This window comes from Crocuta crocuta, unplaced genomic scaffold (genome assembly GCF_008692635.1).
Source record: "Crocuta crocuta isolate KB4526 unplaced genomic scaffold, BGI_CrCroc_1.0 scaffold41, whole genome shotgun sequence".
Taxonomy (NCBI): Eukaryota; Metazoa; Chordata; class Mammalia; order Carnivora; family Hyaenidae; genus Crocuta; species Crocuta crocuta.
Genome location: NW_027529428.1, coordinates 8,910,293 through 8,937,784, shown reverse-complemented (window position 1 = coordinate 8,937,784; position 27,492 = coordinate 8,910,293). Strand labels below are relative to the sequence as shown.

At 42.0% G+C, this 27,492-nt stretch overlaps 1 protein-coding gene across 1 annotated transcript in view; it reads right to left on the bottom strand.

Annotated features, from left to right (window-relative positions):
* Positions 1–21,157, bottom strand: part of CEMIP2 (cell migration inducing hyaluronidase 2) — a 71,542-nt gene extending 50,385 nt beyond the window's left edge. Inside the window, exons 1-5 of the mRNA XM_077759393.1 lie at positions 21,112–21,157; positions 14,574–14,916; positions 10,171–10,311; positions 8,786–9,347; positions 3,044–3,213 (exon numbers count right to left, since the gene is read on the bottom strand). Of these exons, the coding sequence (XP_077615519.1) occupies positions 3,044–3,213; positions 8,786–9,347; positions 10,171–10,311; positions 14,574–14,904 (1,204 nt within the window). The 5' untranslated portion in view covers positions 14,905–14,916; positions 21,112–21,157. The remainder of the gene's footprint in view (positions 1–3,043; positions 3,214–8,785; positions 9,348–10,170; positions 10,312–14,573; positions 14,917–21,111) is intronic.
* Between the last annotated feature and the right edge of the window lie 6,335 nt (positions 21,158–27,492).

Sequence of the window (27,492 nt, the reverse complement as noted above, 5' to 3'; positions counted from 1 at the left end):
TGAATGCTAATTTAACTCCAGAGCCCAATTTCCTAACTTCTTTATTATTCTGCCTTCCCAAGAATCACAACAGGCAGGGTAAACACAAAGATAATCAGGAAGCTCAACAGAACTGTTATCATTGCCCAAATTTTCAGATTTTACCCCAAAAAAATTATTGAAAAAAGAATTAAGAAACATTCATTTTTTCACATAAAATTTCACAAAATGCTTCTTAAGAAAGAGGACTGCTAGATAAATCCATTTCAACTTAAAAGATGATTAGAGTTTGTTTCTGTTTTTTTTTAAGTTAGAAAGTTAGATGAGAAAGATATATATTATTCAATAATTTCTCACTTTTTCCTAGCTTTAGATGAAAATCCTACCTAAGATTTCCTCCCATTAACACGAGCAAATTGGAAAGAGGAGAGGAAATACGCTCATCCTTCTTGCTTCCTGGAGAGAATTTCCACCTCTTCCAGAAAGTAAGTCATTGCGAACACGGGCCTCAATATCCTACGATAGCTAGAATGTACCCTCTTCCAGAAATGAGTAGTCACTGGGAATGTGGAAACGAAAACAAAATTTTCCACAGAGGAAATGTTGACCCGGGGTTTGTCAGTAATTATCCTCTGCATGAACTCTCACTGGAAGGGCTTCTACTAAACTCTTAATGCAGGTCCAAATTCTTGCTAAGAAATGTTTCTCATCCACCTATGCTTTTCGCCAGAGGCAACCATGATCAGGTAGAAAGCAGTAGTCGTGGGGCACCTGGGTGGCTCAGTTGGCTGAGCATCCGACTCTTGGTTTAAGCTCAGGTCATGATCTTGCAGTTCGTGGGATCAAGCCCCACATCGGGCTCCACGCTGACAGTAAGGAGCCTGCTTGGGATCTCCTTCTCCCTCTCTCTCTGCCCCTCCATGCTCTCACTCTCTCTGTCTCTCTTGAAATTAATAATAAACTTTAAAAAAAAAAAGAAAGAAAGAAAGTAGTCTTGGAGGCAGAAAGCTGAGACTCAATTCTAGCTTCCTCCTCCATAACAGCTACCATTTCCTCACCCCACACCCGGAAGGTTGCTTAGAAGCAACATGTCAAAGTCTCTGTTACATACCAGGAGCTCTATTTACCTGTTTATTTTAGAGCAAAAGACTTTCTCTTTTTAATCACAAAGATACCAAATACACCATTATAACCCAAGTCATGTTCGGATCATTGTTAAAAGAGCTAAGAACTCACATCCTTCACATCCGATACTCGCAGCAGCCCTATGTGATCTTTCCTCTTAATATTCCCACTTCTGAGATAAGGAAACCAAATATTAGGAAGTTAAAGTCATATGCCCACCGTCACATGCTAAGGGAAAGAACTGGATTATGAACCCCGGCATTCTGTCTGCAGAAATCCATCTTGGTAAACATTCTGCTACAGTGCTGCTCGAAACAGAAGTAATAAACCTTTGTGGGTAATAACGCACTTCCAGATACTCATGTCACAGTAATTCTGGTATAAAATTTGTTTGGAAAAGAAAAGTGGAGGGCAAACACAGGAGGCTGCAATTCCATACTGGGCAGCAACATAGGTAAGTAAATACTCTTTTTTTTTTTTTTATGTTTGTTTACTTTTGAGGGAGAGACAGGGCACAAGTGGGGAAGAGGCAGAGAGAGAGGGAGACACAGAATCCAAAGCAGGCTCCAGGCTCTGAGCTGTCAGCACAGAACTCGAGGTGGGGCTAGAACCCACGAACTGTGAGATCATGACCTGAGCCAAAGTCGGCCACTTAACCAACTGAGCCACCTAGACGCCCTAGGAAGTAAACATCCTTAAAGAAACAAGTCAGAAGTACCCAAAACACCCAGGGTTAGGCATTATTTGAACAAATTATAGTTCTTCTGAAAGGTGGATTAGAATACAAATCATGTTGAAGAAAATGTAAAGACCTAAGTGAACTAAAATGTTATTTAAAAAAAATTTTTTTTTAATGTTTATTTATTTTTGAGAGAGAGATAGAGAATAAACAAGCTGGAAAGGGACATAGAGAGGGGGAGAGACAGATTCTGAAGCAGCTCCAGGGTCTGAACTGTTAGCACAGAGCCGATGCGTAGGCTTGAACTCACAAACCATGAGATCATGACCTGAGCTGAAGTCAGATGCTTAGCTGACTGAGCCACCCAGGCACCCCAGTATAATATGTTCTTTAAAGAGAGAGAAACAGGTTAAAACAAAATAAACGAGAGGAGAAAATATGTATAAGAAAAAAATTACTAGATTATGTGCACAAAGATAATTATTTCTGAATGATAGGGTTAAAGCTTAATTTTTACTTTGTACTCTTCTGTGTTTTCCAATCTTTTTTTAAGAGGTATGTTGGATCACCAATGAAAAAAAAATTGCTAAGAAAACAGGAGGCTTGTTTGTATAGACTGTGCCTAAAAGTAATACTTGCTGACATGTCTGCATAAAGAGAAGATCCAAAGTACAAAATCATGTTCATGGTCACAGAGCACAACCCAAGGCAGCTCACCCTGTCACGTTCAGATTGGTCCAAATGATGCCAAATCCAGGAGACAAATCCATTTCTCCATTTTTTTTTCACATTTATTTATTTATTTTGAAAGAAAGAGAGAGAGAAAGGAAGGGAGAGGCAAAGAAAGAAGAAGAGAAAGAATTCCAAGCAGGCTCCTCACTGTCAGCACAGAGCCCGACATGGGGCTCGAGCTCATGAACCGTGAGATCGTGACCTGAGCTCAGATCAAGACTTTGGACGCTTAGTTGACTGAGCTACCCAACAAATTCATTACTAATGGTTAACCACACTTTACGATTCAAGAATCAAGAACAAAGTCCAGCTGGGAATGTAGCACTAGAACAGAGCGTTCCTCAATCCAGCAAGAACCCCTGAATCTAAAAAAATACAGTAGGGAAACCATAGGTATCAACTTCAACCAGTGGATAAATCTAATCAGACTGTCCTTTGAATACAATACCACCTAAAAACAAAAAACAAACAACAGTCTTTCACGATACTCACCAATGTCTTACAGGAGTCTAAGCTGTACTCGCTTACCTTCGATCCATTCACTATAAGCCGTCACAGTGAACTTCTGACCATCCACAGTATAAAATTCTCTTTGGGCAAGAGCCTTTCCTCCACTGCTGTGATTTTCATAGTTTCTCACAGATTCGTTGCAAGAAGCAGTCCCACCATCAATGACACCAACCAAAGCCCACGCTTGCCTAGAAGGAAAGACACCATGTACCTTATTTGTCACAGTACCAAACCAGATCCCTGACACACGTGTTATGTCAGGTGCCGCTTCATTCTTGTATTTCATTTTTATCAATCCCTCCACCTCTTTTTGCATGAAGTTGCAAGTCTAAACTTTGGCCAAAGTAGCTGACGTCACAGGAGGAAATGCACCTGGATTTTAAAGCCTTGTTTGTCTGGCTCTGTAACAGGTGAAACACTGACGACTGGCACTATGATTAATCACCGTCTTCCCTCCTCAGTACACACCCATTTCACTCACACATCATTCTGGCCACAAACCTACTTATTTCCCTTCTTTTAAAATGTGTATTGCACGCACCCCAATGTTTATAGCGGCATTGTCTACAACAGACAAATTACAGAAACAGCCCAGCTGTCCAAGGATTGATGAATGGATAAAGATGTGGTATATATATGTATATGTACGTACACATACGCGCACACATGCACCCCCACACACACAAAATGGAGTATTAATCAGTCATAGAAAAGAATGAAATCTTACCCATTTGCAATGACATGGATGGAGCTAGAGGGTATTTTTTAAAGGGTTTGGTTTGCTTATTTACTTATTTCTATTTTTTAGAGAGAGCGTGCGCCCGCCTGTGTGAATAGGGGAAAAGGACAGAGGGACAGAGAATCCTAAGTAGGCTCCACACTCAGTGCAGAGCCCAACACGGGATTCAATCGAATAACCCTGGGAGCATGACCTGGATCAACGTCAAGAGTTGGATGCTCAACTGAGCTACCCAGGAGCTCCTAGAGAATATTATGCTAAGTGAAATAAGTCAAAGAAAGACAAATAATACATGATTTCACTTATATGTGGAATTTAAGAAACCAAACATGAACACAGTGGGGAAAAGAAGAGAGAGGCAAACCAAGAAACAGACTCTTAACTACAGAGAGTGAACTGATGGTTACCAGAGGGAGGTGGGTGGAGGGAAGGGTAAAACTGATGCACACTTATCATGATGAGCACTGAGCAATGAATGGAAGTGCTGAATCACTGTATTATACACCTGAAACTAGTATTACACTGAATGTTAACTAACTGGAATTTAAATGAAAACTTCAAAAAGACAGAAAAGAAAAATAAATAATGAAATGAGTATTGCTTGCTCTCTTCTGAACTCTCGGCAATGTTCTCAAATCTGGCTGCATAACAGAGGCATGTGGGAGCTTTAGGAATCCATCGCTCAGACCCAGCCCAGACTGATGACGTCATCATCTCTCCAGGTGGGGCGTGGCCTTATTATGTTCGAAAGTTCCTCAGGCATTTGGGAGATGCACCATACCGAGAAGCACTGAGTTAGAGAGTGGGTCTCACCCTTTGGTGTGCATCAGAATCCCTGGAGGGCGTCAAATCAGGTTGCCAGGCCCCACGGCCCCACTCTCGGATTGCTTGGGATTGGGCCAAAGAATTTGCATTTTTTAAAATGCTTATTTATTTTTGAGAGGGGGGAGAGTGCAAGCTGGAGAGAGGCAGAGAGAGAGGAAGACAGAGCATCTGAAGTGGGCTCTGAACTAACAGCAGCAAGCCTGATGCCGTGCTCGAACTCATGAACTAGGAGACCATGACCTGAACTGAAGTCAGAAGCTGCACCGACTGAGCCACCCAGGCGCCCTCAAGAATCTGCATTTCTATCAATCTGATGCTGCTGGTCTGAGGACCACATTGGGACCCCCTGAGTTAGTCATCAACACTGACTGCACATCAAATGCCTCGCGGGGGAGTCTGAGGGGGTGTCTCATCTTTCAGAGATTCTGATGTAAAAATTTCTTGGTGGGCACCAGGCATGCGATTTTTAAAAATCTTAGGAATGCAGAGGCCCCCGTGTGGCTCAGTCAGTTAAGTGTCTGACTTCGGCTCAGGTCATGATCTCACAGCTCGTGGGTTCGAACCCCATGTTGGGCTCTGTGCTGACAGCTCCAAGCCTGGAGCCTGCTTCAGATTCTGTGTCTCCCTCTCTCTGCCCCTTCCCTGCTCAGACTCTGTCTCTCTCTCCTTCAAAAATAAATAAGCACTTAAAAAATGAAAATTAAAATCTCAGGAGTGCAAAACTGAGAACCAATGGGTTACTGGTTTCTTAATGATCTTAAATCAAAGTTGTATAATTACTCTCCAACAGATTAAAAATGATACATCTCTTTGTTGAAAGCAACTATATTTAAAAATGCCATTTAATTTCATTTTGTTTCTGTAATAAACATTCCAGGGACTTGCTCAGACCTGTGGCCAAAATGAAAAAAGAACAAAGACAAAAATCCAAAAAATTTGCCTTAAGACTCCTTCCTGGTTTAAAACACAGAAAGAAAAATGTCAATTTCCTACTCTGGGGGAGGGGGGAAGAAAAAATATATCTATATCTATATCTATATCTATATCTATATCCATATCTATGCATGTGAAATGTAATCTATGCCAGACAGATGGCTGGATATTCACAGATAAAAGTCAAGCAAAGCATGTCTACATCCTTATAAATTCCACACCTGCCCCGGCATGGATTAGCTACTTTTCAGCTGACTGTGCTTTACAGCTCTATTTATATTCCTTGCCACACAAGGAATCAAATGCAAAATGTTTCAATTTATTATCTCCTATGTGAGAGGAAAGGAGAAGAAATATCAGAGGCTTCCTTTATTTACAAGAACTACCTCAGCAACTATAAAACAATGCTCTATTCTCCTGACATTATCTCCAAAACACTCCTACTTCCCTCCTCCACTTGAGGAAAATTTCAACGCACCAGAACATTATCTTCAAAGGCGTATGTTTATGTGCCTAGGAGATAATGTCAAAGCAATGGAACACTGGCAAAGGATCAGAACCCAAATCCCTCTGTTGAATCAGCAGCACCATTTTAAGGGGAATTTAGAAACCAGAAGGGAAAGGAAACAAACAAGAAAAAAAAGGTCAAACAAAATATTCATAGCTAATGATCACACAAATCCAGAAAAATAATGGCATAAAGAAATAGATGTTGTCATCGTGGCATTAATGGATAGTGAAACAAGTAGGTATGTTAACTTTGAAAAGATCATGTTTCCACTGCTAGGTCTATACATTACAGAAATATTTACACAGGGGTTTCAAGAGACGCATTAAAGAACATTTGGAGAAGCACTTGCTGGAGCAGGGGTCCAAAGTTGAAAATGTCCCAGATGTCCAGCAGAGAATGCACTGTGGTATAGACATATGAGAAAACATGAACAGCAATGAAAACTAGCCAGCACTACATACACCGACATACATAACACTCAGGAACACAGAGTTGATAAAAGAAGCCAGATGCAGAATATGACATATTGTCTGTCTGCATTTATATGAAGTCCAGGGGTATCTGGGTGACTCAGTCTGCTGAGCGTCTGACATTTGATTTGGGCTCAGGTCATGATCTCAAGGTTCATCAGGTTGAGCCCATCACTGGGCTCTGCACTGACAGCTAGGAACCTGCCTGGGATTCTCTTTCTCCTCGTTCTGTCTTCCCTTGTTCACTCTCTCTCTCTCTCTCAAAATAAATAAATAAATTTAAAAAAATATATATATATATATTGGGGCATCTCAGTAGCTCAGTCAACTGGGCGCCTGACATCGGCTTTGGTTATGATCCCACGGTGCATGGGTTTGAGCCCCGTGTCGGTCTCTGTGCTGACAGCTCAGAGCCTGGAGCCTGCTTCGGATTGTGTGTCTTCCCCTTGCTCGCTCTCTCGCTCTCTCTCTCTCTCTCTCTCTCTCAAAAAATAAGTAAACATTAAAATTTTTTTTTTTAATATACCTTACACGAAGCTCAGAAACAGGCAAACCTAAACTTTCATATTCTCCACCAATTCAGACGCATGGTTATCTTTGGTGAGCAGAGGGAGTGCTCAGCAAAAAGGAGGAAAGAGCCAGGGGGCTGCCAGGCCACTGACAATCGACCTATCTCTTGACCTGGTTGGTGGCCATCCAGGTATCACATTGTGATAAGTCATTAAATCTGCATTCCTGATTTCTGGCACTTTTCTGCATGTGTATCATATTTAAAATCATGATTTTCTTTTTTTTTTTTTAAACCCACCTCTGAGGTTTGGCACCTTCTCTCTCCTGTCCAGAAAGCCCTCCACCTCCAGCTGGCTGAACAGCATACTCCTACACCCCCCTCAGGGGTCTCACCTTTGGGAATTCTCCACGGATTCCCCAGGCTGATCTGGGGGCTCTCTCTATTTTATGCTCCCATTACAGCCTGTAAGCAAGTGTCTCACTGTCTCGTTAGGTGTGTTTATCCATTGGGTTGAATGAGGGCTCTGAGGCTCTGTTCTTTCATCTAAGTACCCAGCACTCAGCATCTCCTCAATATCCCCTGGGTAAATAAAAGGGATTTAAAAAGCATTACAGGGACGCCAGAGGTGCCTGGGTTGAGCATCCGACTCTTCATATTGGCTCAGGTAACGATCCCAGGATCATGGGATCAAGCCCCGCATTGGGCTCTGCACTGGGCATGGAGCCTGCTTGGGATTCTCTCTCTCTGTGCCTCTACCCTGCTCATGCACACTCACTCGCTGTCTCTCTCTCAAAAAAAAAAAAACAACTTAAAAAGTATTATAAGCATTTTTCTTCATTAATACTGTCTTCTTTAACTTCCTCTAGAATTTCTCTAGATAACATCCCATCCCAACATCCAATCAAAGGAAAATAATAACCACGTCAATCAACCATCCAAGGGGAAAATAAATGGCTCATTTTGACATGTGAGTTTTAAAGCCCTCTTAGCTTTCCACAGTAGATATCCCCTGACTTTACTAAGAACAGTAAGCAGGCAGAATTAAAACTTCCGTTTTTGTTTTGTTTTGTTTTGTTTTTAATTAAAAGGGGAGCTAGCTACTTCCCCCAGACTCGGGGCTGCAGTAGGAAGTCACAGCGAGCCAGAGCCCGGCACAAGAGCCACCAGCAAGACAAATGAATCCTACTAGCCGGATGCGCCTCCTGGCCCTCCCGCTTCTTGCTGCCTCCCCAAATACAGACAATCCTGCAAGAAACGATAGGAAGGTCAGGGCTCCCCAGGCCTGCGCCAATCCAGCCGGCAGATCACACCAGCCCGCAGAGGATTCCAGAAAAAGGAAGCGAAAACATGCATGTTCCACTCCCTCGGGCTTTTCAGTTAACTTTTACACCTTAGCGTGGGACCGGGCCCCCAACAGCCTGTGTGTCATGTGGTTTTCAAAAGGCAACGAAAGAGGGAAGTGAACTGTCCTTGAACTGCCTGCCTGATTCTCGGTAGCACATTTCTGTCCCTAACTTTTCACAAGCCTGACGCTAGGGTTCCCGAAGTGCCTTGTAAGCCAAAGCCAAGAAGAGAGCGTTGCGAACCTGCATCCTGTCCCCCAGCCCTCATTTCAGAGCACGAGGTGAGCAGGCCTCCACACGGTCATGGCCATTCTGACAGCTGGAGAGGGTCTGCGGAGTGCTGTGTCCCTTTCGGCATCCCCGCCTCCTGCCCCACCGATCACAGACTCTAACGCACAGCGGGGGAGGAAAGTAAAAGGTATGCCCACCTGTAGCCCAGGCCCTGGATCAGCTTACTTCCCAGCCGGTCCTGGATCATTTGGATGGTTCCTTGTAAGAGGCTCTTGGCTGCCGAGTCTCCAACGGCTATAGCAACAATCCGGCCCGGATCCTGGATTCTCAGGAGCTCCTGAAGCCGTCGGCTCTCGTTCTGGTATTCGTGGGTGTCAAACCTCTCGCTTTCCAAAATTTGGGCCGTGTCTTGGTCGATGATCCTCACATTGAGGCCCCTAGAAAAGTCCTTTTCAAAGGCATAGGACCCAAAGGGCAAGCCTGAGGCGTGCAGAGTTCTCGCCGACAACGTCCATGACACTGTCTGCGCCCCGTGGATCTCCAGTGTCCCGCCAGCTTCCACACCGATAAATTTTTTGCCAAATGTTGGCATACTTTCACCTTCATCTGACTTGCCATACAAGGCAATGGTCGCTTTGGATTTATAGCGGCATTTTTCTGCTCCAATATGAAGCGCCCCCCCATCCTTGATCAGGATGTAACGAGTCCTCAAAGTAATATTTTTGGATCCATCTTTATCATCCCCAAATACAAGCAATCCTGTAAGGAACGATACGAGCGTAAGCCAACCTCTGAAACGTCTCTCTGGGATAATAGAGTATCAGAGAAATAGAGTACCTTAAGGCAGTTAGTGGGGGAAGGGGAACTCTTCTGCAATTAAGTTGGGAAAAAAACTTTATTAGGAGTTGGTTTAGAAAATTAAGCCTGTTTGGGGGCGCCTGGGTGGCTCAGCCGGTTAAATGCCCAACTCTTGATTTTGGCTCAGGTCATGAACTCACAGTTTATGAGTTCGAGCCCCGAATTGGGCGGGCTCTGTGCTGACAGCATGGAGCTTGCTTGGGACTCTCTCTTCCCCTCTCTCCTGGGCCTCCCAAGCTCACGGCCTCACTCTCTCAAAACTAACTAACTAACTAAGTAAATAAATAAACTTAAAAAAAAAAGAAATTAAGTTTGTTTTCAAAACACAGTGAAGGCAGAAATGGAGAGTTCATGTCTCAACACACTAGAAATGCCCAATCCATTCACCTTAGGACTAAATGTTTAGAAAAATATTGAAAAGCCAGAAATCATTTTTACATAAGTTAAGCCATGTTAAGTCTCTTATTACTCTCCATAGTTGGAATGAAGATTTAGCTATGAGAGATTCCCTTCTGGAACTGTTTCCTTTTTAATAATCAGAGGTCTTCACCTGAGTTTCTAAGGGCCTTTCAGTTCTTTAATTCTATGGTTCTGCCTTAGGAACTTCTCCCACCCCATGGTTAGAGAGGCACCGCGTTCCTAAGGCTAAGACTAGTTTTCTACATAAAGAACATCAAAGGAAGACGTAACCTCACAGCTACCAGAGGCAGGGACCATTCTTTACCTCCATCCTGAATGACTACAGAATTCACCGTGGCATCTGACGTCAGACGAAACATGTCTCCCTCTTTGATAACAACTTGCTTGGCAGAATCTTGTCCTGGATCCCAGTTCCTGAGACGTGGGTTTTGATCTGGGCAATTCTCTACAAGCAATGCAACATCAGTAACCAATCAGTGCAACAAAATGCAAGAATGCTTTTAGCCAGATTCAAGTTCTATCAATTATGGCAATCCGCAAGGGATGGGCAGAGCTGTTTTAACTTCCTGCCGTAAGGATGGAAATCCCATCCCATTCCACCCAGCAGGTATGTCAAAACCTTTACTTCAACACATTCAAAAAGCTTCACCATGAAACTAAGTTGCGATCATCTGGTTTGGGTCAAACTCCACGAGGTAAACACAGAGTTCCTCTGAATCACTGACTCTGGAAATAAATTAATAGTGCGAAGCAAAACTGTGAATTGCCTTCAGACCCACACTAGGCAGGTGTTTTAGAAAACAAAATACATTCACAACACACTGGTAAGTAAAAAATGGAAACTGCTGATAGGTATATCAGGTCTTCTCAAGCTCCCCATGCACAGTGAATCATAGAGGAGGCGACAAAAGCACCCCTCTATCATTCACAGGCAGCAGCGAATACCAGCTATCTTCAGACATGTGCGCTTTCCCAATGAAACTGCCAGGGGCAAACGGCCAAAGCCATGACTTCTCATTTTCAGAGATGAGGAAACTACAGATCAGAGAAGCCAAATCCAAGATGACTCAGCAAGTTGAGTGATATTCAAGTTCCCCCTTAAGAAAGAAATGAGGTTTACTGGACATGTGGTGTCCCTTTACTAGAATTAGAATGTGCCTCTCGAATGGGTGACGAGGGAAACACGAAAATACTCAGCATTGCGACAGCAACTTAATGCAGGAGACCTTCGGCTGCCACTATAATTTGGGAGACGGGGTGGGGGAGGGGCAGGAATCTCACTGGTTCTGATCAACTCATGACCAAGTATGTACTGAGGATCAATGTGCTCACTTTGCACTCGATGTTGTAAAAGTTATAAAGCACAGAATGGACTCTATAAAGCACAGAATGAACTGCAAAGCTTGTACGCTCACTGGGGAGAAAAGGCACCAGGCAGAAAATAATTAAATATTGTTAATGTGGTACTCATTTGNCAAAGCTTGTACGCTCACTGGGGAGAAAAGGCACCAGGCAGAAAATAATTATTGTTAATGTGGTACTCATTTCATGTGCCAGTGAGCTCAGAGGGGTCGACTGGAATCACGGAGGCAGTTTCAATGGAACAGGGGGACACCAGACCTGGACCCCCAAAGAGCAGATAGTACTTAATTAAGAGGAGCCTGAAGGTGAGATGCAAGCGCCCCTTGCTATCCAAGTCCATTGGCTGCTCAATTAGAAGAGCAAGGTGTAGCCCACATTTAAACTCAAGGTAGAGACAGGCAAGGTGGGCTTGGGATTCTTATGAAAGTGGAAGGTACACGCTGGGAAATAATATGAGGAAAGCCTGAGGAAGCATTAGGAAAAGTAGAGAGGCTGAGTGTAGCACAAAGATATTATTTTTTATAAAAGAAAATTCCAATTCCTCATTTTTGAATTATGTAACACTCAATGCAAACATCTGATTTCTAAGCACTGGTGTTGCCCTAAGCTTATGCTTTCTCTTTGAGGTAACAGCAACTATTGCAGTTAAAATTATCCTCGCAGGTTAAGCCCTTGGCAATTAGCCATTAAGTCCTTGGCAATTTCTCATGGAATTTTTCTCACAGTGGTTTTGTAATCACTGATATTTAATTTGGATAAATCAGTCATCATCACTATTGTACTAGAAATAACCCTTAAGTATCTCTTTCCATTAAGAAGAAATCTCTTGAATGTGTTCTGACTTTTAGAGTTTCTTAAACTTCTCCTCAACCTCACTCTCTTCCCATAAAACATCTAGCTGGAACTCCCCATGATGTTATATCACAAGCCAATGGATGCCACATACACCAGGCACTGTACGCAGCCACTGAGAAGGAAATCCAGTCTTTTGACATGTAGGGCCTACTAAATGGTTGTATAATTCCTCTTTAGTTTTTAAAGTTATTCCCCAGGAGAGCATGCTTCCTCAGGAACCATCACCAGAAATTCTAGTCTGCTTCCTTCCAGTAAAGTACAGTTAATGAGAAAATATGTGGTCTGCAGAAAAGATTGACAAATAGATCTGTGGCCTTGCCTTCCTGACTGTCCACTGTTGAGGCCAATGGAATGATCAAGGTCATGGAACAGCAATAACCACAGCGAGGCAGACCCTGAAAGATGTCAGCAGACCACATATTTCCACTGAAGTTCTCTACTTTTACTGACAAAATGTGAAGCCAAAGAATGTTGATTCAAAGGAACCATGTCAGTGATTCAATGTCTTAGACTGAATATTAAAAGGTCAATTAAAGCCACAGCTTTCAACCTCTGATTTCCCCTGAATCTAGTATCTCTTTACTGCAGATTACTTGGGAAGAATAAATCAATGGCAGTGAACTTGGTTATTCTGCTAGAGAAAAGGGGAGAGAAAGTCAATGCTAAGAGCCAATGGACAGCAACGTCATAAATTCATTATGTGGGCTACTGGTCTGGTCAACAAAGATGTTGCTATGAACACCTCTCTTTTTCTTTTTTAACACTTATTTATTTTTGAGACACAAGAGAGAGACAGAACACGAGTGGGAGAGGGACAGAGAGACAGGGAGACACAGAATACGAGCAGGCTTCAGGCTCTGAGCTCTCAGCACAGAGCCCAACATGGGGCTCGAACCCACGAACCATGAGATCGTGACCTGAGCCAAAGTCAGACACTTAATGACTGAGCCACCAAGGTGCCCCTGAACACTTCTCTTACTTCAGGTCTATTTTCTTAGAAGCACTGACACAATCTCTCCCAGGACTTTCAAGTCTGTAAAACCCCTAAAGCACCCATGGAAACAAAATAAAATGGTATTTGTAAGTTTTTTAGAAGTGATAAAATGTTTTTCAAATGTTACATCCATTTAAGGAGGCATCTAATTCGACAAAAATCTGTTGTAGGTAGTAAAAACAATTTAAAAAGCAGACAAAAATGGCGCCCAATCCATTGTTATGGTCAGCTTCTCCTGTGACAGCCCTGAGCCCTCTGATTTTTCAACTGATGGATAGGATTCTATGAGGCCATTCTTTGTTGGTACTATTGAGGCTGACTGACAACGAATTTCTTCCAAAACCATTCAAAGTATTGATATATTAGCAACTTGAAAAGCAAAGCCCATATAAAAAATTAAAGCCTCCCATATGATATTTAACTATGAAGTAATGAGTGACTTTATTTTTTTAACTTTTTTTACNAAACCACAGAACACAAACCTTAGTACTGTCACTTTTTTTCTTTTTTATATCAAATGTAGGGGCACTTGGCTGGCTCAGTCATTAGAGTGTGTTACTGAATCTTGGGGTTGTGAGTTCAAGCCCCACAGTGGGTGTAGAGACTACTTAAAAACGAAATCTTAGAGGTGCCTTGGTAACTCAGTTGTCTAAGTGTCTGACTCTATTTTGGCTCAGGTCACGATCTCACAGTTTGTGAGTTTGAGCCCCATGTCGGGCTCTTTGCTGACAGTTCAGAGTCTGGAGCCTGCTTGGGAGTCCCGCTCTCCCTCTGCCCCTCCCCCACTTACACATATTAGCTCTCTCTCTCTCTCTTTCAAAATAAACAAACATTTAAAAAATGAAATCTTGGGGCACCTGGGTGGCTCAGTCGGTTAAGTGCCCAACTTCAGCTCAGGTCATGATCTCACGGTTTGTGGGTTCAAGCCCCGCATCAGGCTCTGTGCTGACAGCTCAGAGCCTGGAGCCTGTTTCAGAGTCTGTGTCTCCCTCTCTCTCTGCCCCTCCCCCACTTATGCTCTATCTCTCTCTGTCTCAAAAAGAAAAAAAAAAAGAAAAAAAAGAAAAAAAATGAAATCTTAAAACAAATGTAGTTTTGTCATTACATTTAGTAATTTTTATCACTAAAAACTTCTGGCAGTCAGAAAACCATACCTACCACAAAGGACAAAATTGGGCTACCACAAGCATTCAGTAAGGACTCTTAAAATTAACACTTTGAGAAAGCAATACTCCAAGAACATGTTGAGCCCTGGGCCAAAGAGGCAGAATGGAAAGGAAGGGCTATCCTTTAATTGTATCACTTCCACAGATTCCCTTAACAATGGTTTTCATAAGTAAGTACGACTCCCGTTCTCGAATCATATTTGAATTAGCTGGAGCCAAGTGAAGATAACACAAATCTCTCTTTTTAATTTTATTCTGCTATTTCCTTCCCTCCTCCTTTGCCTAGACTGTGTTGTCTGGACACGTGCGGGTCTGCACATGCGCACTTACCATCTGGAGCGTATTTTGAGGATATTCCTAAAATGACCGCGAGTGCAACAAAAAATGAGAAACTAGTGATAGCGAAGCAAATGAAAGTATTTTTGTGCCTCTTCTGCTTTCGGCTTTCTCTCTGGGCCTGCTGCTCTTCAGGTGAGAAGGCGAAGGTGGCCCGGGCTTCCTGTCTGACGGAGGTCACTTTGGCTGAAGCTTGGCTCTTTGGAGGAGGAGGGGGACGCAGCGGCACAACCTTCCCGGGAACATAGCCGGACGAGCGATGGCTGTTTCCGTTCTGAGGTTGTAGGAAAGCAGGGGGGTGTCCCCTGGATTCAGTGGCATGCATGATACACTGTCACTAGGAAAAGAAAAACATGAAGGCTCAGAAATGTGAGGATTGCAATGGGTTTATTAAGTGGCTTTTCTTGTAGTCGAATCAGGTAACATAACCACTTTTCAGTTCGGTGGCATTAAGTACTTTCAATGGTTGCACAACCGTCATCGCCATCCATCTCCAGGATCTTTTCATCATCCCACACAGAAACCCTGCAGCCCTAGGCAAGCATTCCCCGTCCCTCCGTCCCCGCCAGTCCCTGGTAACCACTGTAATGACTTTGAAAATATCAAGTCAGCCTACACCCCTGATATAATCACTGATTGTTTTCTAATGCTCCTGCTTCTTTTTTTTTTTAATTTTTGTTAAAGTTTTATTTTTGAGAGAGAGAAAGAGAGAAAGAGACGAAAAAGAGAAAGAGAGAGAAAGAGAGGGTGCGTGGGGGAGGGACAGAGAGAGAGGAAGACACAGAATCTGAAGCAGGCTCCAGGCTCCGAGCTGTCAGCTCAGAGCCTGATGACGTGGGGCTCAAACTTGTGAATCCCGAGATCATGACCTGAGCTGTAGTCAGACTCTCAACCAAATAAGCCACCCAGGTGCCCCGTAATGCTCCTGCTTCTTGATCCTCGAGGCACATTATAATCCCCCACTAACATTAATGCCCAGTGCCACACCCCAAACAATCAAGTCAGGATCCAAGCCATCTCTACCTTTTAAATGCCACCGGAGCAAAACAAACAACAAACAAAAAACACCCCCCCAAAAAATAATAATAATAAATGCCACCCGAGCGATTCTAACAAGCACCTTGGTTGAGAGCCGCTCTTCAAAGGCAACTGTTCTCGATTTTCATCGTGCAGAAAAATCACCAGGGACATTTGTTAAAAATGTAGATTCCTGGGCTCTCCAATCCAGCGATTCCAGCTCAATTGGTGCAAAGAGGGCCATGGACTTTACATTTTTAAAACACACCCTGGTGACACTAAGGCAAATGGTCACACTTTTTGAGTAGCAGGGCTGTAAGCTCTTGAAACTGAAGTCAAAGTCCACGCATCATATGAAGACCACAAGTCGGCCCTAACGAGTTCCAAAAGACAAGCTTTTGTGTTTAGGTGTTTGATTTTCACACCAGATTTATCTTTCAATGAAGCAACTTAAGTATTTCTACTTGTGTTATCACTTAACTATAGGCTATGAGTTCATTTAGTGAGAAAACCTCAAGTCTACATTAGCTGGTTTAAAAAGAGACAATAGGCCCTTTGGGGCACCTGGGTGACTAAGTCAGATTAAGTGTCTGACTTTAGCTAAGGGCATGATCTCATGGTTCATGAGTTTGAGCCTCTGCTCATATTAGGCTCTCTGCTGCCAGCTTGGAGCTTGCTTCAGATCTTCTGTCTCCCCCTCTCTCTGTACCTCCCACATTCATTCTCTCTCTCTCTCTCTCAACATTAACATAAATAAACATTACAATTTTTAAAAGAGAACGAGAGAGAAACAACAGACTCAAAATGGAGTCACTTGTGCTAAGGCCACATCACCAAACCGAGACTCAACACCTCAGCCAATCGCAGTTTCAGCTTCTCTCAGGAATGGAACCGTTAACCAGTCTGGAATTACCTGGTCAGCACTGGCAAAGTAATCTGCCTGACAGACCACTGCCTTCCCTCAGAGGAAGATGACCTTGCCTGAAACAATCTACTCTTTGGTAAAAACTTTCTCTGCCCCCTCTGCCTATAAAAGCCTTCCATTTGGTACAGCTCCTCAGAGCCCCTCTCTATGTGCTAACATGAGATGCTGCCTGGGATTCATAAATCATTAAGTAAAGCCAATTAGATCTTCAAACTCACTCAACCGAATGTTGTTTTTAAATATCTCTTTAAATCCCAAAAATTTGATTAAAAGGTAGGCATTTGAATATTATGGTTAGGATAATAACAAAAATAAATAAAATCTGACTCAGAGTACTTACCACCAGGCACTGTTCTAAACATCTTACATGTATTACTCACCTAATACATTTTTTTAAATGTTTATTTCTTTATTTTGGGAGAGAGAGCCAGAGGGGAGCAGAGAGAGAATCCCAAGCAGACTTCTGCACCATCAGTGCGAAGCTTGACACCAGGCTCAATCTCACGGACCATGAGATCATGACCTGAGCCACAATCAAGAGTTGGAGGCTCAGCCAACTGAGCCGCACAGGCGCCTCACTCATCTAATACATTTAAAACAACAAATCTGAGTAGCTCCCATTATCCCTATTTTGCACATGAGAAAGGTTAATTAGCTACTATATGGGGAAGACCAGAAGGCTAGAGTTCTGGCTCCTAACCGTTATACTAATGTGTCTTCAAAGCAATTGAGAGGCAATAATTCCAAAGACATCAGTTTTCTGATTTACAAGGGTTTAACTTGAATTAAGCTGAGTCTGAAAGAGAAGAGCACATTAGTATTTTCAGAAATTCTTCATGCGGAAGTTCACTACAAATGATTCTTTCTTATCTAAGAGAAGTTCTCACACACACTCACACACACACACACACACACACACACACACACAGGTCAGTCCTTTTAATTTTTCATAGTAAGTACTTGTAATTTTTTTTTTTTCCAATTTTTTTTAATGTTTTATTTATTTCTAGAAGAGAGAGAAACAGCATGAGCAGGGGAGGGTCAGAGAGAGAGGGAGTCACAGACTCTGAAACAGGCTCCAGGCTCTGAGCTGGCAGTCAGCACAGAGCCCGACGCGGGGCTCGAACCCACGAACCGCGAGATCATGACCTGAGCGAAAGTCAGATGCTTAACCGACTAAGCCACCCGGGTGCCCCAGTACTTGTAAGTTTTTGAATGAAAGAGTATGTTTTAAATGCAAGCCTATTCTGTTATTTTGCAAAGTGAAAGGAAAGGAAGAAGGAAGGAAGGAAGGAGGGAGGGAGGGAGGGAGGGAGAGAGAGAGAGAGAGAGAGAGAGAGAGAGAGAAAGAAAGAAAGAAAGAAAGAAAGAAAGAAAGAAAGAAAGAAAGAAAGAAAGAAAGAAAGAGACGGAAAGAAAGAGAGAAGGAAAGAAAGAGAGAAGGAAAGAAAGAAGGAAAGAAAAAGTCCTACGCTATGCTACATAATGTTCCTACTGCAAAGATTATGGATAAATAAGATGTGCTCAGTGATTTCAGAAACATGGTGTTCAACCTCTCCCATTCCATAATAACTAGAGCATCTCAGAGTCACCTGATTTCATTCAATACCCTTGTAATTAAGTCCCCTCATCTTTTGCAAAAACAATGAATGAGATCCCAGTCATAAGGGTACCCCCAAATGGCTCTAAACTACACCAAACCCATTAAACAGAAAATGTGGTCATTAGGAAAGCCATCACTAAGCATTCCCAGGACCCAAATGACCTGCGAATTCATGGGGACAGAAAGGGAATCTAATCAGGAATTGATGCTGATTTTACATGGGGCAAAGAACATTCTCAGAGTCAGTGCGTCTGTCAAAAACACTTGGTTAGGGGGTTTGATTTCTGAACAAAAGTAATTATTTAGATGAAGCTTAAGTTCCGTGACAAAGGAAAGAGAACATGATTCAAGGTGCTATTGAAGATACTACTGCATGTGCCAAACAGCAGAACGAAATAATAGAGACATCCTGCTGGGCCCAATGAGAGAGCATAACAAAGAGCCCTTTATGATGCTCTATTAACAAAGAAAGGGCTAAACTAGATATTCTTGAGTGCCAGGCTCACCAGGGTGGGAGGGGAGTCATGAGGATAATCTGCTCTGAAAGGGAGTGGGGATCTTTTGTTGGAGCTGCAATCAACTGATACTTTATTGTTTCAGGGTGAGAAAGGTTGTTATTACTTAACGGGCTGGAGGGCTCTTTTGTGGAGATGATGTGTCTCCAGATGTACCCACAATATAATAACGGGCAGTAAGAGGCTAAATGAAGCCACCAAGCCACTGGGAATCATGTGTGTCTTCACATTCACAAAATGATAGGCTCACATGGAAAATTCAGATGGCATCTGCCACAAGCTGAAATGGTCTAGGAATGAAAAATAACTGTGGTTGTTTGCCCCCTAACTCTTGTAAAACTATATACATAATATTAATTTGTATTTTTTTTAAGTAAACTCTATGCTCAACGTGGGGCTTGAATTCACGACTCCTGAGTCCAAGTTACCTTACCAAAATTAAGTCATGCCTTACCAAATTAAGTCAGTCAGGTACCCCAAAACTAAATATACTTACATTCATATTCTGTATCCATTAGCTCCATTCTATTGAAAAACATGTAAATGCATAAGCAGCAAGTAGAATCATTCTTTTTCTAAGAAGTAACATGCTGTTAAAATCATCTTAAAATTACAATCAGTGGTACCTGACTAGCTCAGTCAGAAGAGCATGCAACTCTTGACCTCAGGGTCATGAGTTCAAGCCCATGTTGGGTGTAGAGATTACTTAAATAAATAAACTTTTTAAAAATTACAATTGAGGGACGCCTGGGTGGCTCAGTTGGTTAAATATCCAACTCCGGCTCAGGCCATGATCTCACAATTCGTGGGTTTGAGCCCCGCAACGGGCTCTGTGCTGACAGCTCAGAGCCTGGAGCCTGTTTCAGATTCTGTGTCTCCCTCTCTCTCTGTCCCTCCTTGGCTAGCACTGTGTCTCTCTTTCTCTCTCTCAAAAAAAAATAAACATTAAAAAAATTTTTTTAATTACAATAAAACAACCACTTTATGCAGATTTCCCTTTCAATTTATTATAATTTTTAAAGATACAAGATAAGTATATTGCTTTAGGATATTACTTTATATTTATGAGTTTACTTTAGAGGTAGTATTATGAATCAATTACTTAAAAATATAATTCTTGCTAGTTATAGATTTAAAATTATTTGTAGGAAAAATTGCCATTTCACTCATTCAATAAGCAACAGTGAGATCCTAAGGTCATTAGAGGATTGTGGTAAGAACTACTGAGGACAGACAAATGATTTACAGCTTCCCAAAAAATACAATTCCTATATTCAACATTAATCACTCCCTTGAAGGCAGAGTGAAATTACCCAGGGAAATACAGCAGACCCTTGAAGTGGGGGCACTTTTCCCCGCCAAGCAGTTGAAAATCCATGTGTAACTTTTGACTCCCCAAAAACCTAACGACTAATAATAGCCTACTATTGACTAGAAACCTTATGGATAACCAGTTGATTGACACATTTTGTATGTAATATGTATTATATATTGTATTCTTACAATAAAGTAAGCCAGAGAAAAGAAATTGCCATTATGAAAATCATAAGGAAAAGAAAATACATTTACAGCACTGGACTGTGTTTATGGGGAGAAAATTCACTTATTAGAAGACTGGGCAGTACTGTGAGAACAGAGGTCAAGTTCCCAAGCTCTCTGACCAATGGCCGTTTCATCCACAAGACTGTTAGTACAGCCCTTGCAATATTAGTGTGAGTTTGGGGTTGTGAGAACAAAGAAGCACCTAACAGAAGAAAGAGAATGAAGGGTTCCCTCTGGCTTTCAAGACTCCAAGGTGAGTATTAACGGTCATTGTGAAGTTCTGACGACAGACCAATGCTTTTACTCCCCACACTAATAATTTGTTTCCATTACATTTAAGAGGGCGGTCTTTCTAGTGGAAAGCACACTGTACTATACAGGAGGAACCCAAGAGCATTTTATGATGTATTTCAGGAGCTAAATCCTTAAATACAGACAAATAATCCAAAGTGGGGGGAAAAACTCATTTGTATTGTGTTTGGAAATGCATTCCACAGAGCTTTTGAAGCATAACTTTTGGTATTTGAATTATCTCGTATTTATTTACTGGAGGATAGCCCAAAAGGCTTAGTAATAATTAATTCATTAAAGTCAGTGTATGTGCTGCCGAAGCGAGCGCTAATTAAAAAGTTAAATCAGTAAATCAGTAAATCAACCAATCAAATCATGCCATTAAAGATCTTCATGGGGAATTTGGGCAAATATTTAAAACAGAAGAGTTCCTGGTGCCAGACTAGACGTCCAGTGTGTAATGGGGTTTATACATAGTAGGAGTAACTCAGCTTTGGGGAGTATCATTCATCATATTTGTCTAAAATGACCAACTGGGAAAAGAAGGCAGAGGAATAAAAATTAAGATTTCTTGGCCACTTATCCTTTCAGTGCTTAGGTAAAAGTTTATAATGAAGGATTGGTTCTTCCTCCTCTTACCTCTAAAATACATATATTTGGGGCGCGTGGGTGGCTTAGTCGGTTAAGTGTCCGACTTTCGCTCGCTCTCTCTCTCTCTCTCCTAGAAATAAATAAAAATACATATATAAGAAAAAAAAGAATTCTTTCTTTAAAAAAAATAAAATAAAATAAAATACATATACTTAAGCCTGTAAAACTCTATCAACTTAAAAGATATAAATGCAAATGCTGAAAAAAGGGAAGCGTTCAAAACCTCCTACTTTGGGGGCACCTGGGTGGCTCAGAGCCAGGAGATTGCTTTGGATTCTGTTGTCTCCCTCTCTCTCTCTCTCTCTCTCTCTCTCTCTGTCCCTTCCCGGCTTGTGCTGTCTCTCTCTCTCAAAAATAAACAAACATTTAAAAATTTTAAATTTTTTTTAAATGTTTTATTTATTTCTAGGAGAGAGAGAGAGAGAGCGAGCGAAAGTCGGACACTTAACCGACTAAGCCACCCAGGCGCCCCTAAACATTTAAAATTTTTAAAACAAAAGCAACTATTACTTTTGTCTTAAAAAAGAAAAGTTCACAAAAAACACCTTTAAAACTTGCTGTTATTTGAAACAAAATTCTTCTCTTGGATAAAAAGACTGCATCACCTCCAACAGCAACTCAAGGTGAAAGGGGCCTGTGCATTTGGGAAGAACACTCAATTACAGGAAGTAATCCCAGAAAATAATTTGTTTTGAAATTTCAGGAACATTAAAGGAGATCAGGTTGGTAATGATTTCTTGGGCTAATTAAAAAAAAAAAGAAAAAAAAGAAAAAAAGAGGGACGCCTGGGTGGCTCAGTCGATTGAGTGTTCGACTTCGGCTCAGGTCATGATCTCACAGATCATGAGTTCAAGCACCACACTGGGCTCTGTGCTGACAGCTCAGAGCCTGGAGTTTGCTTTGGATTCTGTGTCTCCCTCTCTCTCTGCTCCTCCCCACTCATGCATTCTCTCTCTCTATCAAAAATAAATAAAAACATTTTTAAAAAATTAAAAATATATACAGAGAGAGAACATGGGGCACGTGGGTGGCTCAGTCGGACGAGTGTCTAACTCTTGACTTTGGCTCAGGTCACAGTCGCATGGGTTGTGAGTTCAATCCCCACGTTGGGCTCTGTGCTAGCAGCACTGAGCCTGCTTGGGGTTCTCTGTCTCTTTTTTTCTCTGCCCCCTTCCCACTCGTGTGTGCTCTCTCTCTCTCCCTCTCAAAAATAAACATTAAAAAGAGAGAGAGAGAGAGCACGCAGGAGTTCAAGAAAATTGAGATATTCTCATTTAAAGTCAGCAAACACTGTGCTATCCCATCCAAGAAGCCCTTTCATCTCAGCATTGTACAAGAAGTTCTGTCTGTTCTCCCCTGCCCTCTGTTTCAAACCCTTGTTGGGATGCTCCTGGCCGGCTGAGCCAGTAGAATGTGGGACTCTGTGTCTCAGGGCCATGAGTTCGAGCCCTGCATTGGGTGTGGAGATTACAAATAAATAAAGAAATAAATAAATAAATAAATCTCTTTTTGGATCATCTTGCTCTCTGCCTTATGTTCCAGTTAATGTGGAGACTTTTCCATCCTTGAATCAACTATAATAAGCCTCGTGAGAACAGGGACTATGTCTTAATCATCTTCGTATTCTCACGGGATCTTACACACAGTAGGTACTCACTAGGGGCTTGCTGAACTCCGATCACATTATTCCTCCAGAGATCTCTCACACACATACACGCAGACTGGAAGTTCCCACTGAATCTTTCTTCACCATCCTTGAGGCTCTGGGAAGTTTGTCTAATCTATCTGTATCTATTGCTTGATATAGGAAAAACCGAGAACACTTACAACTTCAAGCAAACAAGTCAAAGCTTTAATTTTTACAACATGCAATCCTCATATGCAGTTTGGTGGGTGACTAATGGTATTATTATCAGCTGCAAATGCGAATTCTAAAGATAAAGAGCAGCACCCTAGACACGCCCAACCTTTCACAGTATTTTGTAACTGTTTTAGCAATACAGTATGAAATGCATTAGGCACACGGGAAACACCAAAGTGTCCCATTCGCTTTATACTGTGATGCTGGCAGCCAATAAATGCTGTGATCTGGGTCACCAGGCTGGCTCAGGCAACTCTTGATCTCTGAGTTGTGAATCCATACCCCAGAGTGGTGAGTTCAAGCTCCATGTTGGACACAGAGTTTAATTTGGGGGAAAAAAAAGATGGAAACAAAGTTGAAAATTTTTTGGAAAAAAGAAGTATGGAGGGAAAGAATTCCCAATACAGACATAGCGGCAGTAACTAAAACTAATAAGAACTCTTTAAAAGGACTGAGTTTTTGGGGCACGTGGGTGGCTTAGTCGGTTAAGCGTCTGACTTTCGCTTAGGTCATGATCTCGCGGTTCGTGGGTTTGTGCCCCGCATCGGGCTCTGTGCTGACTGCCAGCTCAGAGCCAGGAGCCTGTTTCAGAGTCTGTGACTCCCTCTCTCTCTGACCCTCCCCTGCTCACGCTGTCTCTCTCTCTCTCTCTCCTAGAAATAAAAAAAAAAGGACTGAGTTTTTCACATTCTTTCTACCGTGGAGATGTTAATATAGAAGACAAACTGCTTACTACACACGCTTATTACTTACATGGCGCTTGAAGACCAGCTTGAAGACTTGGCCTGGAAGCCGTATGTATACTCAGTCCCCAAATCACCAGCCCCTCCAACCCCGTGGAGTGGGGCTCTCATTGCCCAGTGCCATGCCATGCATACTGACCCCATCATACTGAACGCCTGATGAAAACTCACTGCTTTTGACTCACTTAGGCCGTTTTAAATCCTGTCTGCACTTGTTGTGAGAACTTATTTTTGAACTGAAAATTTAGGCTAGGAATGGTCAAGACGCCGGCATGATCTCAAGTTTATTCTTCTTTGATCAAAGACATAATTTTTGAAACAGTATCCAATCTAAAGGTCAATTCTGCAAGTTTCGGTATAACCGGCCAAAAACCGGCTGAGGAAACTTCCTTTTATTAAGAAGGTCTTTACCACACACTCACTGGTATGCTCAGTCACAACAAACCGTAAAACATGCCAGGAACGAGGGGTGATTTGTGAATTATCTTGAAAATAAATGATAGATGTTTATAATTATTAGTAATTATAACCCAGTTAAAATTTTAACCAACCCCTAATGGCTTTGAACTTCCAATTATGGTTTCAACTTCCAATCTTCCATTTTTAGGAGAAAGATAATAGAAAATAATATCAAGGAATCGGATTTGGGGGTTTTTTTTGAGGGGGACAGTAGCGGGTTTCTTTAGTTTTGTGGTAGTTTCAGGCTACATCTCTACTTGATAAACAATGAGCTCAATACTTTAATCGTATAAAAATGTTTATGTGTCAAATAAATGCTGAAATGTGGTCAAGATTTTCACAAAGATTGTGTATTTAAACACATCTTAAGAAGATTTTCAAAAAACAATGGTTGAAAAGTCTCTGGGGGTAAAATCCTTCTACATAGTTTACAGGAATATAATTTAGAGCATATCCTATTTCCGGAGCACACAGGATAAAGTGCATTTTTAAGCAATGATCCCTGGAAAAGAATTCAATATAAATGCTAGGTCTATACAAATAGCTGCTTGGGAGAAAACAGACAGATGGTGGGGAAAGATTAAGTTCACTTTCCCTCGGGGATCTGCTTGGTTTGTGTAAGCATATGCCGAAGAATCCAAAAACCCAGAGACCTCCAAACAGGACAGCACCTTCACACAAAAGGGTAGCTCTTTTGTCTTTTCTTTCAACTTTCCAAACCAGGGCGGGTCACTATCACCTGCAAATGTCTGGCATGGTCCCCAAACAATAAGATACTTTGCACAGTTAGTGTCTTTACATTAATTCTGGTTCACTTTCACTAAGTTGATCATACCCAGGCCAATGTTTACAGGAAGAGGGGAAGAGCCAGCCGTTCATTATAAACGTTTCCCTATGCAGTGAAAGGAGAAGGGGCAGAGAAATCTTCACTTTTACTCCCCTACCTTCTTTTTCCAGTTGGTCAATTTAGACAAATATGATGACTGATACTCCCCAAAGCTGAGCTACTGCTATTATATATACACCCCGATACACACCGGACTTCTAGTCTGGCACCACGAACTCTTCACATTACCTCCTCCTTCACAAGGAAATCACTTTCCCAGTGCACACTAACTCTATTAAAATGTAATATATGAGCGCCTGCGTGGCTGAGTCACTTAAGCATCTGACTTTGGCTCAGGTCATGATCTCATGGTCTGTGAGTTCGAGGCCCACATCAGGATCTGTGCTGACAGCTCAGAGCCTGGAGCCTGCTTCAGATCCTGTGTCTCCCTCTCTCTCTCTCTCTGCCCCTCTCCTGTTCACTCTCTCTCTCTAAAAAATGAATAAACAATATAAAAATTAATATAATACAGAGAAAGTATAAAGAATCTTTTATACCTATAAATCTCCTCAAAAGACTAAGTTGACTAAAAATTATTTTTTGTCACCAAGCATTTGAGTCAGAATAAGTATTCTTTAAAGCAAGAAGAGGAGGTGCCACGTGAAATGTGTGTATTTTTAATAACTGTGTACTTCCGGTGACTGTAGAGTTTGAAATCCTATTTTTTATCAAGTTTCATAAACATGCAAAAAATAAAAAATAAAGCTAGAAGACATCTGTATTTTCCTTAGAAATTCACTTTTTAGAAAAAAAAGAAATTCACTTTTCAGTGAAGCTCTATTCTCTTTGCTAGAAAACTATAGTCAAGAAACAGTAAATCCCCGGACAGCAAAAATTAACCAGAAATACTAAGAGGTGGCTTATGTTAAAAACAACAAAACAATAAATGCTGAGTTTTTGGGTCTGCATTGAAGAAATTCAGATTAGCAAGTCAGCTACAATTTCACTAAAGTGGAGAATTCCTCAGCAAATTACACTGGACTCTCCATTAAATATGGATCCCTCAAAACAAAGAGTCTTTATTTATGATATCTAACGCCCAAAAGCGAACCAAGTGAACACTTTTCCATCCTAAAGTTATACAGGCGACCTTTAAGAAATATTTTTTAACTATATTCTTATAGTCTTCCCATTTATGCAAGATACAGGAGGCGGATGCCTGGTTTTCCTGACACCAAACATGCTCATTAATCCTGTCTTTTCCAAATCTGTTAAGCATCTCCATGAAAAGCAAGGCTTGACCCCAAAGTCAAGATGGCTGACGGTGAAAAGGCTGAAGAACATTACCATGGGCAACAAAAGAGAAGCAGAAGAGAAAAGACAGACCCTCCAACCAACTAGGGGAGAAAGGCGGATAATGAAGAATATCTAACATTCCTGACCCAGTCAAAAATAAAACTTAAAAGAGAGAAGTATGTAGGCCCCTGGTGGAAGGAAAAAACTAAGGGTAAACGCCACAGGAGGAAGTACAATTCTTCAACTTGGGAATCTGGAGAAAGGAGAAGGTCATTTTACCTCCCAGTCCTCTGCTCTTCTCGTCTGTTTCTTTTTCCAGATGATTATTCCTCAGATTCCTTTTTCTCCTTAATCCTTTCTATTGAAAAGCTGCCCCCTTTTCTCCCCTCCTTCCCAATGCTCCTTAGACCATCCCCTTCCCCCTCTTCTCCACAGGCTGCAGGGACAGAGCAGAGGCTCCCACCCTGCTGACAGTGACGGATGGCTGCCAGAGGCACACAATGGCAGATGAAGGCGTGTCATCAGCCTTGCAGCTGGCCTTCGAAAGAAAGAACCAAAGCCAATGTCTGACCTGAGGGAGGCTGATTTAATTAAGGTTACAGCAAAGGGCAGAACTGTCTGCGGGCTGCATTCTCCGCCGGGCGCTAGGGACAAAGCTTGAAACTACTTCTCGGGAAGAAAGAGCCAAGAAAGTTCTGTTGGATAAAATGTCGAAAGGGAGGGAGAAAGTAAAGGCAACAGAGATATGTTTGATAAACAAGCACAGATACACCAAAAGTCCCTGATCCCTTGATACACAGACTTCAAGATGCAGTGACCGTAGGAAACATACAACGGGTATGTTTGGACATGCTTTCAGACTAGGAAATATCGCAGATGAATCATGAGATGCCCAGAGTGAAGTGATCTGCGGCCCCTCAATCCAACATCAAAGCAAAGTTCCTATTAATGGCAGGGCCAGGACCAGAATCCAAATGTCCTGTCTCTTTTATCGACAACATAGAGCCTATTTTTAATACAATTTTCCCCACTGAGAGTAAAGGCTTGCCCAAGAGGAAACACAAGCCGGCTTGAGCATCTCTTATGAGACAAAGGCTCTGCTAGATAGATGATGGGGACCCAGTGATGCACAAACAAACAAATCTCTGCCTTCAAGGAGCTCTGAGCTCAGTGTTTGGCGGTGG